This window comes from Triticum aestivum, chromosome 7B (assembly GCF_018294505.1).
Source record: "Triticum aestivum cultivar Chinese Spring chromosome 7B, IWGSC CS RefSeq v2.1, whole genome shotgun sequence".
In the NCBI taxonomy this organism is placed as follows: Eukaryota; Viridiplantae; Streptophyta; class Magnoliopsida; order Poales; family Poaceae; genus Triticum; species Triticum aestivum.
Window position 1 is genome coordinate 646,758,876 of NC_057813.1, and position 15,079 is coordinate 646,773,954.

At 47.8% G+C, this 15,079-nt stretch overlaps 1 protein-coding gene across 1 annotated transcript; it reads right to left on the reverse strand.

The window, feature by feature from the left end:
• Nucleotides 1–3,954: 3,954 nt before the first annotated feature.
• LOC123160364 (uncharacterized) lies at nucleotides 3,955–6,563 on the reverse strand. Its single transcript, XM_044578173.1, has 5 exons — nucleotides 6,287–6,563; nucleotides 5,835–6,197; nucleotides 5,437–5,610; nucleotides 4,826–4,879; nucleotides 3,955–4,729 (listed from the first exon to the last, which is right to left on the reverse strand). The coding sequence occupies exons 1-5, from the start codon at nucleotides 6,473–6,475 to the stop codon at nucleotides 4,184–4,186; spliced, it is 1,326 nt and encodes a 441-aa protein (XP_044434108.1). The 5' UTR covers nucleotides 6,476–6,563; the 3' UTR covers nucleotides 3,955–4,183.
• Between the last annotated feature and the right edge of the window lie 8,516 nt (nucleotides 6,564–15,079).

The window sequence follows — 15,079 nt, forward strand, 5'->3', positions numbered from 1 at the left end:
AAAATAAGCTTTGTACGATCTTGTTGTGGAATTAATAAAAGCGACGGACTGCATAATAAAGGTCCACATACAAGGGGCAATATAAAGTGACGTTCTTTCGCATTAAGATTTTGTGTATCCAACCCTAAAAGCGCATGACAACCTCTGCTTCCCTCTGCGAAGGGCCTATCTTTTACTTTATGTTTTTACTTTATGCTTGAGTCAAGGTGATCCTCACCTTTCCCTTTTTCAGTTTATCCTTTGGCAAGCTCCTCGTGTTTGAAAGATCGTGATATATATATATATCCAACTGGATGTTAGTTAGCATGGGCTATTATTGTTGACATCACCTAAAGGTGAATACGTTGGGAGGCAACACAATAAGCCCCTATCTTTCTCAGTGTCTGGCTGAAACTCCATAACCACAAGTATTGCGTGAGTGTTAGCAATTATAGAAGACTACAAGATAGTTGAGTATGTGAACTTGCTGAAAAGCTCTATTGTTGACTCTTTCTGGTGTTACGATAAATTGCAATTGCTTCAATGACTGAGATTGTAGTTTGTTAGCTCCCAATGAAGTTTTTGAACCATACTTGACATTGTGAATTGATTGTTACTCGAGCATAGAAATCATATGATAAAAATATATTTATGTGATGTTCTAAGAATGATCATGATGCCCTCATGTCCATATTTTATTTTTATCGACACCTCTATCTCTAAACATGTGGACATATTTTTCGATTTCGGCTTCCGCTTGAGGACAAGCGAGGTCTAAGCTTGGGGGAGTTCATACATCTATTTTGCATCATGTTTTTATATCAATATTTATTTCTTTATGGGCTGTTATTAAACATTATATCTCAATATTTATGGCTATTTTCTCTTATTTTACAAGGTTTACCATGAAGAGAGGGAATGCCGGCAGCTGGAATTCTGGCTGGGAAAGGAGCAAACGTTGGAAACCTATTCTGCACAACCCCAAAAGTCCTGAAACTCCACGAAACATCTTTTTGGATTTAACAAGAATTTCTGAGCGAAAGAAATACACCAGGGGGCCCACACCCTGTCCAGGAGACAGGGGGGCGCCCTCCCCCCTATAAGGCGCGCCCCCTATCTCCTGGGCCCCCTGGTGGGCCTCCGGTGTCCATCTTCTGCTATATCATCGCTTTTACCCTGGAAAAAATCGTGGGCAAGCTTACGGGACGAAACTCCGCCGCCACGAGGTGGAACCTTGGCGGAACCAATCTAGGGCTCTGGCGGAGCTGTTCTGCAGGGGACACTTCCCTCCGGGAGGGGAAAATCGTCACCAACGATCCTCTCATCCAGAGAGGGTCAATCTCCATCAACATCTTCACCAGCACCATCTCCTCTCAAAACCCTACTTCATCTCTTGTATCCAATCTTGTATCAAAACAACAAATTGGTACATGTGGGTTGCTAGTAGTGTTGATTACTCCTTGTAGTTGATGCTAATTGATTTACTTGGTGGAAGATCATATGTTCAGATCCTTTATGCATATTATTACTCCTCTGATTATGAACATGAATATGCTTCGTGAGTAGTTACGTTTGTTCCTGAGGACATGGGTGAAGTCTTGCTATTAGTAGTCATGTGAACTTGGTATTCGTTCGATATTTTGATGAGATGTATGCTGTCTTTTCCTCTAGTGGTGTTATGTGAACGTCGACTACATGACACTTCACCATTATTAGGGCCTAGAGGAAGGCATGAGAAGTAATAAGTAGATGATGGGTTGCTAGAGTGACAGAAGTTTAAACCCTAGTTTATGTGTTGCTTCGTTAGGGGCTGATATGGATCCATATGTTTAATGTTGTGGTTAGGTTTACCTTAATACTTATTTTGTAGTTGCAGACGCTTGCAATAGGGGTTAATCATAAGTGAGATGCTTGTCCAAGTAAGGGCAGTATCCAAGTACCAGTCCACCCACATATCAAATTATCAAAGTACCGAACGCGAATCATATGAACCTGATGAAAACTAGCTCGACGATAATTCCCATGTGTCCTTGGGAGCTCCTTTCTCATTATTAGAAATTGTCCAGGCTTATCCTTTGCTGCATAAAGGATTAGGCCACCTTGCTGCACTTTACTTATTTTATTTACTTATTACTCGTTACTATTCATCTTATCACAAAACTATCTATCACCTACAATTTCAGTGCTTGCAGAGAAAACCTTACTGAAAACCGCTTGTCATTTCCTTCTGCTCCTCGTTGGGTTCGACACTTTTACTTATCGAAAGGACTACGAATGATCCCCTACACTTGTGGGTCATCACTTAGCAGGCCTTGGCGCGGGCACCGCCCGTCAGGGCGAACCCGGGTGAGCGGGCGACAATTACGTGCGCGCGGGTGCGCGCCCGAGTCCACCCGGATGGGGACTCCGGCTAGGGTGGGGCACGGCCACGGCAGCGGGCGCCGGCTGTGGCGGAACAACGCGAGGCCGGCGGGGCAAAGGAGGCACGCGACGGCACGTGCGAGCTGCAACGGTGGAGGTGGTGGCGGGGTCGCGCGGGGAAAGCGGGGCGAAGGCGACGGCGGGACGGGCGCTAGCAGCGCGCAGGCTGAGCGGCGCGGGCAGCGCGCGGCCAGGCCGAGCAGGAGGGGACGATGGAGCTGAGGCAACGGGGCGACAGATCAGGCCATGGCGGGGCAGAGCCAGAGCGAGGGTTCACGGGCGCGCGGGCCGAGGAGGTGACAGCGGCGTCGGCGAGTCGAGACAGCGCGCGCGGGCAAGCAGTTTCGGCGCAAATGGGGCGCCGGTCTAGGCGCGGCGCGGGGAGGAGGCTGCGACCGTGAGCGCGTGCTCGTGCGCGTCTGGAGGTGCCGCGACGGAGTGCGTGCAACAGCGGGGCTTACGAGCGGGGAAGTTGCCCGTGCAACAGCGCGGCGAACGGCGTCTGGCAGGGGAAGAGGGGAGAGGTCGGGGCCTCACCGACGTTGTAGGGAACGGGGCAGCAGGGTCGGGGTGGTTGATGGGGACGATGGGGAGGTAGGCCGGTGAGGAGGAGGAGGCAGTCCGGCGAGGAGGCGACGGCGACGGTGAGGTGCCGCGGCGGCGGGCGACCGGGGAGGGGGGCGATGGGACCGGGCTCTTCCCTGTCCAGATCCAGGCGAGGGAGTGGGGGGGAGTGGGTGTGGGGCGACGGGGGAGTGGGTTAGGTTTCGGGGGGGGGGGGGGGGGAGGGGTTAAGTGGGGATGGGGGGTGGGCCGGCCTGGCTGTTGTCTGGGCCAAGGCCCAAGGGAAAGTGGGTTTGCTTTTTTTCTTTCTGTTTTGTCCTTTTTCCTTTTTCTTTATTTTCTTTTCTGTTTTATTTCATTTTAAATATTTAGGCCTTTTTTAAAAGCATGGTTCCTTCACCATAAACAACTAGACAATTATTGGCACGCCCCGAACATTTTCTTTTTAATGTTTGAAATTTTTTGATGTTTGACAAAAATTCAAATTTGAATTTGAATAGTTTTGATCCAACGCGAGATTAGCAACAGTAACCGGGGTGACGTGGCATCGTTAAAGTGGGATTACTTTAGCATGATTATCCGGGCGTTACAAGCAGGCGCAGGAGACGGCGGCAGATCTCGCGGCCGTGGACGTTGTTGAGGCGGAGTTGCATTCTTCGGCGCCCCAACGGATGTCCTGCAACCCGATGGGCCACAACCGTCTCGTGATGTCGCCGGCTCCTCTCACGACGAATCTATCATCGATCTGACGTCTACTTGCACCGTCAGGGTTCCGGACTCCAACGAGGTGGGAAACAGAGACGCCTTGAGTCCCACGAGCAGGCTCGTGTTCCATGATCTACTCTAACTCACTGGTGACGGACCAACACTCTGGTGAGCGCAGTCGGCCGACGGACATGGACACGGCAGAGCCGGACGGGGTCCGCTTAATATTAAGTTTATGTTGCATGTAATAGTATGGATATGGAATTTCTAATTTGAGGTATCCAGTTGTGGAATGAATTAATTATTTGAGACGTAACCGATCAATGTATGCAGACACCCCGTGTGCACGGGCGTTTGAAAGGTCGGATTTTTCGAGTCCGGCCGTAGATGCTCTAACACTAGATTTAGTCAAGACGTTGCTGATCACGATCGGCTGAGAGGTGAGAGCGATCAAGTCCCCGAAAAACAAGACAAAATGTACACCAGCAAGACGTGTTTGGTCCCCAAGGCTATGCTAGGGGCAGGCCGGGTTGTGTCCCGGTCCCCCGTAGTAGAAGTGCGTGCCCCATCCGTCCCGCTCGTCGTAGGCCTTCCTGATGTCGTAGCAGCCGGCGTCCTCGGCCAGCGTCTGCACGGCGTCGAGCGACACGGGGGCGAGGCTGTTCCCGGCGTCCACCGTCTCGAGGTTGCGGAAGTAGCTGGCGCGGCCGAACCCCTCGGCGGCGAACCTGCCGGAGCCCATCTGCGTGGCGGTGTGCGCGCCCCCCGGGCTGGTGTTAACGACCTCGCCGCCCCACTCGACCATGCTGGCGTGGCCGGAGAGGTGCGTGAAGAGCTCGGCGGGCCAGTAGCCGACGAGCTGCGAGGCTCCGGCGTCGCCGTAGCTAAGCCACCAGTTGCCGAGCTTGGGGTCCTTCCAGATGAGGAGCGTCATGTCGTACTGCTCGCCAGCGAGGGAGGAGACCGGGGAGATGGCTGCGCCGATGGCCACGCGGGAGCTGGTCTGCACGAAGCCCGGGCACAGCGCGTTGTAGCAGCCCGTCGCCTCGTACGCGTCGCTCTGTCAAAGCAACATGCATGCAGCTGTCAATTACAACTAATTAATTAAGAGTAGAAGGTTTAGTGGGATGGAAGAATCCTTTGGGATTTGACTCACTGTCCAATATGTGAAGAGCCTAGGCCTGCTGTCACCGTACAGCTCAGGGCTGACCTGACTAGAAAGAAACGTAAACTGTAAGCTTTCATGCATGCAGATCGATTAAGCAGCACATGTGCATGCATGCAGTGCTTATCATGCATGTTGCTGGAGTAGATCCAAAGTTAGCGCTGAGCTGAGCGTGTCCATTACCACAACTCATTAGCACTTTTTGGAGCAATTTTGTCTCCTACTACAGCCAAGTGTACAGTCCCATTATATATATTCCTCCTTTTTCTGCGGGGATTCCATATATATATTTCTCACATGCATGGATTCTTCTATGGTAGTACTATATCAAGTTGGAGTACTTCTCCATATGGATGGGTTGACCTCAAATGAAGAGAAGAGGTTAAACTATGGTAGCCGTCGTACACAAACGGAATCGATCTATCGAGTCGAGATGTGCACGCATTTATGGCGCCATGTGCCCGCGCTGCAGATCTCAATGATTTTTTACCGTGCAATGCAGATGCAATAAGTTACTGGTACAACGGTTAATGAACAAGCCAAGTGAGATGGATCATCACTAAGAATATGGGATGGAAATGGGATGGAAGAGTGGGAGTGACCTGCCACCCGGCCTCGATGCTGTTGAGGTCGGAGCCGTTGAAGGAGCCGGAGAGCAGCCAGAGCTGCGAGAGGCTGAAGCCGTTGTGCTCCTGGATGGCCGGATCCCAGACGTTGATGGTCGCCTTGGCGCCGTACACCTCCTGCTGCCCCACCGCCGTGTACGCGATCGCGTGCTGCACACCCGATCCAACTCACCCCAATTAATGGCAACGGACCAGTACTAGCAGCAGCTAAAGCGGCATGGATGGATGGATGAAAGCCATGCATCATTCACCACCCAGGGCAGAGCATGGCAGGGCGGGGCAGGCGCTACTTATTGCGCGCCACCCACCCCGGCTAGAGCTAGCCCGGATCATTCATGCCGAGCAAGGTAAATCATGGAGAAGAAATGGTGAACCTCGTGGCCGTTGCCGGTGACGACGTCGGGGGCGTTGGCGGCGCGGGCCGCACGGTCGCGGCGGTGCCGCTTGCGGCCGAAGCGGAAGAGCGACTGCCCGCCGCGCAGCACGTCCTCGGCGGTGGTCCGCCGCACGGGCACCGTGCCTTTCGGGCAGTGGCCCGCGTGGTGCCACGTCTGCCACGCCGCTCTGGCCCTGCTGGTGGAGTTGCCCGACGCCGCCGCGCTAGCACTGAAGGTGGCGGTGGCGGAGGCGGGCATGCTCGGCGGCGCGCTCTGGATCCTGTGGTTCCTGAGGAGCGGGTGGTCCAGCGCGTGCTGCTTGTGCCGGGGCACGCAGTCGATGGTGTCCCCGTCCATGCTCTGCTTCCGTCAACCACATACGTATCAGTGGTGCGGCGTGTGACTGTGGGAGGGAGATGATGTGAAAAGACATGGACTCATGGGAGTACCTGTATGGTGCGCAGTGCTGGCTTGTTGGCGCGGTCGAGATGCTGCTGGATCCTTGCCATCTTGGGCGACGACGGTAGAGCTGCACAAGCGCGGTCGAGGAGTAGGAGGAGGAGGAGGGAGACAAGGAGGTGAAGATGATGAGGCTGGCCATGCCGCCGCCTCCTCCTCTTCATGGCCGTGTGCGTCATGCATGAATGTACGCACCGGGCGCGTAAATGGGGAGCAGGGCCAGGCAGGGGATGGGGGAGGAAGGTGTGGACTAGAAGAAGATGTGGGAGTGGGAGCATATCACTCCTTGGATCCGAGCCATGGTGATGATGAGCGTTCAGCAAGTGCAAGTGGGTGGAAATAAATTGGTTTGGAGGACTGCATTTGATGTTGACCACCTACCCTGCTGCGCACGAGTTTAATATCCCAGCCTGAGCCGGCGCCTGGGCTGGGCGGGAGACACCGCCTTCATTGGCCTCTCTACTGTGCTAACTACACGCAACGTCCACCTCACAAGTATTTGAACCTCGGGCCACACTACGGTTGTTTTTAAATGAAGGCTCCAAAAAGTCTGATTTTAAATTAACAAAGTCATCAACCGGCCAGAATTACATAATAACAGCTTAACGAAAAGCGAAAGTAAAAATACAAAGCGCTCAGTAGAACAACTCAAAGGTAACGTGCTGCGGCGGAGAGCACACAACCCGTTGCCAACGATGCCGCTACACCAACGCCAGCTACCTTACTAAGGCTACGGGAGGAGGGCACCACCATTCTTGTATTACGCTGCTGCCTACCACCAAAGGACCAAAACCGGGACAAGAAATAATTTGACTCTGCCGCCGCAAAGGTCCACTACTGTTTCACCCAGGCTCGACGAGTGCCGCACCGACGGTCGGCAGAGTGGTTCTCCTTAGAACCCAAATGCCAGCGCCCAAGTTACCAAAGGAGAGACAACAGGAGCAGACCCACATGAAATGAAAAACCGACCGCCTGTAGTGGCAAGGCAGAACGTCGGACGGGAGCTGTCGAACGAAGGTGATGAAACCACAGAGAATGCCAAGAGGGGGTATCACCATGTGTCGGACAAGGATAGGAATCACTAAAGCCCAAGGCATACTACCGGCACCGAGGAAGGGACCCCGATCCCCTCACACCAGCGACAGGGACCCTCCGCACCAGGACCAGCTAGGCAGGCTACCGAAGATGTGATCAGGCCAACTCACGTCATCATCGAACCACCACCAACTCGTCCACCACTCGAGCAGTCCCTGGACGATGCCTTCAAGAAGGATCACGCACTTAGGCCTCGTCGTCGGTTGGAACAGGGAACCTGAAGCTTTAATCCTAAGCTTTTTGGCAGGGTGGGAGGGAGGCAAACCCCACTGAAGCCTCCACCAAGGGGATCGACACCCAAACGCGATGTCTTCGGTGTGGGCGCCGCGCCGGCTAGTGGTTTCCCCCAGAACCACTAGGAACCACCAGATCGGCAGAACCACCACCCGAAAAAAGGAGATTGCGGCCACAACGCCGGATCCGGCGCGAATCAAGGTTGAAGACATAACTTCTTCATTGCAAGCCCTGCGAGGGGCCGCCACAACATAATTTATTTAGTTCATGCACTGGTCAATTATTCAAAAGTCCAAAATGATGGAGAGATGCGGGAAATATATTTTAACACTCAACCTCACGACTAGGCCTTTTTTAGTCCTTAGACGTGGGATAATGTAGGCAGCATAAACTTTTTGAATACTTTGTTGGTAGGGTCTTGAAGACCTCCTAGCTCGGATACCATATTGAATTCATGCACTAGCCAATTCATCGAAAAGTCCGAACGAGTCTCTGTGATCAGCTTCCGCGCCCTCCTCTCCTCCCAAACCACGTAGTCCCCACCTATCGCCACGGTCAGTAAGTGTTAGTCCACCCGAGAATGCATACACAGGGTGACAATGTGTGTGAAATCTGGATATTTCGTGCCTAAAATAAATTATACTAACACAATAACTTCCCCTATTTTCGCCTCCTCCTGCCACTTACAAATTCGCACTTAAGAATCTAAATTGGCACAAATGCAATGGTAGATGAATATAATGCCTTAATGGGGAAAGACACTCGGTCTTTCCTTGTCCCGCAGGTGTGAACATTATACTAATGCAATTGGATTTATGGCCACAAGCTCAACCTTGATGGCTCCCTTGCCCGGTACAAGCCTTGTCGGGCTCTTCGTGATTTTACACAGCGGAAAGGTGTGGATTATGGTGATACCTTCGGTCCCATGGTGAAGCCCCCAACCATTCGTGTTGTTCTCGGCGTCGCCACATCCCAGTCATGGGCTTTGCATCTGTTGGATGTAAAACATGCAATCTTGGACGATAGTCTCCAAGAGACAGTATATTGTCAACAACCTCTAGTTTCATTGATTCCACACATCCCACTCATGTATGTCACCAGACACTACTAGAAAAAAGTTTATCCCTAATATCTCTACTAGTGGCGCATCATGATGGTGGTGCGCCACTGCTATATAGCAGTGGCGCACCAGAATTAGGTGTGTCATTGCTATGTTTTTACTAATGGCGCACCACATGAGCAGTGCGCCATTGCTATTTTTTTTGGTCTATCCCCCCCCCCCCCCACACACACACACACCAGACATAGCAATGGCGCACCACACCTAGGTGCGCCACTGCTATGCTACATAGTAGTGGCACACCTAGGTGTGGTGCGCCATTGCTATGTCTGGAGGGTGTGCCTGCGTGTGTGTGGGAGATTAGTAATGGCGCACCCTCCCTGGTGCGCCATTGCTAGGGTTAGCAATGGCGCACCAGGGAGGGTGCGCTATTACTAACGTCTCACACACACAAACACCCCACCCCCCTCCCCGATCGCCTTTTAGGTATTTTAAAAAATAAAAGAAAATGATAAAAGATTCAAAAAAATCAAAAAATAGATGCCCATGTGTTATGTGTTCTAGTTGTTAGGAAAATTAACAAACATGAATTTTGAATTTTTTGCAAAAGGCCGCCATGTTTCGGTAAAATGGCCATAACTTTTGCGTACGACCTCCGATGAAAAAGTTTTTTATATGAAAAATCATCTACTCAAAAATTTATATCCGGAATCAACTAGCTACGCCTGTTATCGATTTTCTAGAATTCTCAAAAACTTAACAGAAAAAATGTTACGATGCTTTTAAAATCTGGAGGCAAAAAAGTTCGAAAAAATGCAAAAAATAAATAAATAAGTAATAGCGCACTAGTGCATGGTGCGCCACTGCTATTTTCCCACCTTCAAAATTAAAAAAAAATACAAAAATAAAAAACAAGTTAGCAATGGCGCACCTTATGAATAATACGCCACTACTATTTTTCCGCCTTCACAATTCAAAAAAATCAAAATAAATAAATTAGCAATGGCGCATCAGTGAATAGTGCGCCACTACTATTTTCCCGCCTTCACAATTCAAAAAAATAGCAATGATGCACCAGTGCATGGTACGCCACTGCTAAGTTGGGACAGAAGTTTAAAAGGGCCGGCCAGCCATTTACCCCTTCATTCTTCTCCTCCTCTCCTCCACTCCATCTCCTCCTCTCCTCCTCTCCTCCACTCCATCTCCTCCTCTCTGGCGACCTCCTCCTCCTTCGCACGGTGCTCCTCCTCCAGTGACCTCCTCCTCACGGTGGTCCTCCTCCGGCGACCTCCTCCTCCCTCCTCTCCTCCTCACGGTGCTCCTCCTTCCTCTCCTGCTCACGGTCCTCCTCCTCCGCCCTCCTCTCCTCCTCACGGTGCACCTCCTCCTCCCTCCTCTCCTACTCACGGTGCTCCTCCTTCCTCTCCTTCTCACGGTCCTCCTCCTCCTCTCCGGCGACCTCCTCCTCCCTCCTCTCCTGATCCTCACGGTCTCTCCTCCCTCCTCTCCTCCTCACAGTCTCTCCTCCCTCCTCCTCTACTTCCGGCCACATGTGGATCTCCCCCGGCACAGAGAACGTACCAGATCCAGGTCGAGAACGAAATTTGAAAAACAAAATCAAGCAAAAAAAGACAAGCAAAAAAAGCCAAAAAATGAGCCAGATCTAGATCCAGTCCAAATTCAAAATTCAAAAATAGCAATGACGCACGGTGGGGGTTAGACGGTGCGCCACTACTATTTTCACGCCTTCAAAATTCAAAAAAATCAAAAAAAGTTACCAGTGGCGCACCTGTAGCAATAGTAATGGCGCACTACAAGGTGCACCACTGTTACCTGCAATACTAATGGCGCACCAGAGGTGCGCCATTAGTATTTGTTACTAGTGGCGTGATAATAGTGGCGCACCTATAGTGCGCCATTAATGGCAAAATTAGGTGCGCTACTAACAGTCCTTTTTCTAGTAGTGAGATTAAATCACTCTACGGTATATAAAACAATTACGGCATGCATGGTTTTCTCGCTTCACCACTTTCCTCCCCACGGTCGGTTTTGTAGCGTCTACATGTGATCCCTCTTTATTGATCCTACATCATGGTACACACATTGCATATTTACTTCTTTATGTCAATGATATTATTCTCACTGCCAATACCACCGACCTATTGCACTCTATCATTAATTCTCCCATGAGTGATCTTGGCGAGATTCATCATTTTTCAGGCATCGATGTACACCAGAACACCCAAGGTCTTTTTTGTCCCAAGAACCGATATGCCCACGAAATTCTATACCATGCTCAATTGCAACGCCATATCTACACCCATTGACACTCTCTCTAAACTATCCTCCACTGGTGGACCACCTTGCACCGATCCTTCCTTCTAACGAAGCATAGTTGTCGCCCTCCAATATCTTACATTAACATGTTCCGACCTCTGTTATGCCATGCAACAAGTTTGTATTTTCATGCATGATCCTCGTGACTCTCACTATCTACTCATTAAGCGGATCTTGCGACATATCAGTGGCACTCCTTGCTATGTCTTAAAACTATACCACTCCTTGTGACATGATTTGATTGCCTATTCGGACGCTGAATGGGCTGGTTGTCCGAACACACGAAATCTAGCTCCGGCTTTTGTGTCTTCCTAGGCAACAACCTTGTGTCTTGGTCTTGCAAGCGGCCGCATGCCGTTTCTCACTCTAGTGACAAGGTTGAGTATCGGCAGTTTCTAATTGTGTGGCAGAATCATGTTGGCTATGACAACTATTGAATGATTGACACCATTCTCCCACAAGCGCTACAGTCGTATATTGTGACAATGTAAGTCACATGTATTTATCCTCTAACCGTGTGCATAATAAAAGGACAAAACATGTTGAGATTGATCTTCACTTTGTTCGGACCGTGTCAACCTCGGCGAAGCTCGCGTCCTTCACGTGCCAATGACTTCACAATTATGACAAATTCACCAAAGGGCTCCCTTCTTCAATGTTCTCGGATATTTGGTCCAGTCTAAACATCTTGATAGGCGATGTTCGGACTGTTGGGGGATGTTAAAGACCGATCTATACATGTACCTATGTTGTAACCATCAGTTCCTAGTCTTTAGGCATGTACCCACGTAGTTTATTACTCGTCTCTCTCTCTCTCTCTCTCTCTCTCTCTCTCTCTCTCTCTCTCTCTGAAACACATCACTGTACTGCAATCTGCATGGGAGATTTCAACTGTCTAGCTTTGCTTTGATATCATATTTAAATCATGCTCTAGACAGTTACTCCGAAAGTCCGAACTGATGGTGAGAGGCGGGCAATATATTTTCAACACAATTGACTACTGGAAGCGCGGGAAAAAAAAGGCATACCTCTTAAGAGCATATTACATTATACTCACGAAGAAAATGTCCTTTTCGGTGTTTCTCTTAATGGAATTATATCATGCTGCTTTGGTGGTTGATTTGTGCTCATCATATGATCAATACTCTTATTTTTTGGAGCGGGTTCATGTTCAGTTGGGTAAGGTTCATGAACAACATCAATCGGGGATGGTTCAACAACAACATGGGTGATGGGGGAGGGCAACTTGCAAGCCGTGCAAAGTCCTTCTTTTCATGTGCAAATATACGAAGAATTAAAAAAAATACTGCATGGATTACAAGCTTATAACTAGAACTAGCTACTACAGTTATTATAAACACTTGAATTTAGTAAAAACTAGCAAGATGCCTGTGCGTTGCACGAAACATCAAGTTGCATTTGTATGAGTAGTTTATCTTGTGAGAGAAAAAGATAAACGAGGAAAGGTCTTATTTGCAAATGTGAAAAGGGGTGTGGATATCTTTTTGTAAAATTGTCATAATTTCCTTCCTATCCGTCAGATATAAATCGGACGGTCTATATTGCAGGATGGCAGGCACACCATCATTATTAACTCTGTTTTTTTATAAGAGTAGAGATAGCTAGAACTTTCCGCGCCTCGCTCGATGCACCAGTCTCCCCTGGTGTGTTGGCGTACTGGGCATGGCCGGTGCCTGCTGACATCCTCCTTTTGGCAACTAGCGGCCGGCGCACTAACTTGGACCTCCCATCCTCCCGCTTGCTGGCATGGGGCTTGGAGTGAACTCCTCCCTTCGGTCCATCCAGCAGCATCTGGCAGCCCAATGCGCGCTCCGTGGCATCCACGTTCGCATAAGCGACGTGCGTGCACTGCTATTGAGGCTTCTGTTGTGGTATTTCTCTTTGAGCTTAGGCAGCTCCTGCGCGAGAGACCTGTTCCAAGTAGGTCTCGCCTCTGGTGGCTGATATGGGCCAGCCCAATACGGGTCCTAGGGATTGGTTTTTTAGGGAAGTTTTTGACCGGTTTCGGCATGTTTTTTTATTTTATTCTCTGGTGGTTTTGATCGATTTTTCGAGTTGTTTATTCCCGTTTTTTTGAGTGATTTGGACTGGTTTTTCACGTGTTATAGTCTTGTTTGTTTTGTGGTGTTTTTGTGCTTCTTTCATTGGTTTTTCCGGTTTCCGGTGCGTCTTCATTAGCTTTCTCTGGTTCTCAATTTTGTTTTCACATGTGTCTATTTTTTCAATACACATTATACATTTTGTGTATACATGTTAAATATTTTTTGATACATGTTGAACATTTTCCAAATACATGATGTATTTTTTTAAATACATATTTTGAAAGATCTTGAAAATATGCATTATACATTTTCAAATACTCATTGAGACATTTTCTCGATTGATACAAAAGACTTTTTTAAACTAGGTGAATATTCTTTTACATTGTATAAGCAATGTTTTTAAAAATGTCATGAGCATATTTTTTGAAGTGCGTTTTTTACAGTGTCAGGCACCTTTTTAAATGTATGAAATATTCTTTTTATTACGAAAATATTTAAAAATATATCATAAACATTTTCCTGAAATGCTTGATATTTTTTGCTGTACATCTTTTTGAATGGGATTAACATTTTTTAAAGTTATAGGTCATTTTTTAACATTGCATAAACATTTTCTAAACATATACATATTAAACTTTATTTTAGGATGTTTTAGAAAATAAATAAAATTATAGAAAATTGAAACATACGAGCGATCAAAAAGGAAGCAAACGAAGTAGCGGGAGCTCCTGTACAGCGCTATAAGCGCCGATACAGCACTGTAAGCACGGATGCGAACTGGGCGGGCCCAGGAAACTCAGCGAGGCACAGCTAGGTTGTTAGATCGAAAAAAATTCGGTAGATCCAGGATTCGATCTCTGACTGCTTGTGCGGTAACATTCGAACCCAGCTACTAAGCCAACTTCACTATGCTGTTTCTCAATTTTGTTTTCACATGTGTCTATTATTTCAATACACATTGTACATTTTGCGTATACATGTTAAATATTTTTTGATACACGTTGAACATTTTCCAAATACATGATGTATTTTTTCAAATACATATTTTGAAAGATCTTGAAAATATGCATTATACATTTTCAAATACTCGTTGAGACATTTTCTCGATTGATACAAAAGACTTTTTTAAACTAGGTGAATATTCTTTTACATTATATAAGCAATGTTTTAAAAAATGTCATGAGCATATTTTTTGAAGTGCGTTTTTTACAGTTTCAGGCACCTTTTTAAATGTATGAAATATTCTTTTTATTATGAAAATATTTAAAAATATATCATAAACATTTTCCTGAAATGCGTGATATTTTCTGATGTACATTTTTTTTGAATGGGATTAACATTTTTTAAAGTTATGGGTCATTTTTTAACATTGCATAAACATTTTCTAAACATAAACATATTAAACTATATTTTAGGATGTTTTAGAACATAAATAAAATTATAAAAAATCGAAACATACAAGCGATCAAAAAGGAAGTGAACGAAGTAGCGGGAGCTCCTATACATCGCTATAAGCGCCGATACAACACTGTAAGCACGGATGCGAACTGGGCGGGCCCAGGAAACTCAGCGAGGCACAGCTAGGTTGTTAGATCGCAAACAATGCAGTAGATCCAGGATTCGATCTCTGACTGCTTTTTTTAGGGCTAAAACAGCTCTATTAAATCTCAACAGATAAAGGGATACAAACTATGTCAGGTCTTTCCGTTAGCCAAAGATGGCATCCCGGGGCTAAGGAAGTTGCAGCTTTAGCAAGAAAATGAGCTTCCTTATTACAGCCACCAGCTTCATGAATTAAGTCTGAAGAACTGAACATCAAAAGCTTGGACTTGATCTCCTCCACCACCACCATACTACCTCCCAGGTAGTGCTCCTTAATGTGTTTGACAGTAGCCAAGCAGTCCATTGATATCAGCACCTTTTGAACATTAAGGTCAAGAGCTAAAGAGAGCCCCTAGCTGCTTGCCATTGCCTCAAGAATCTCTGGGTTTGTC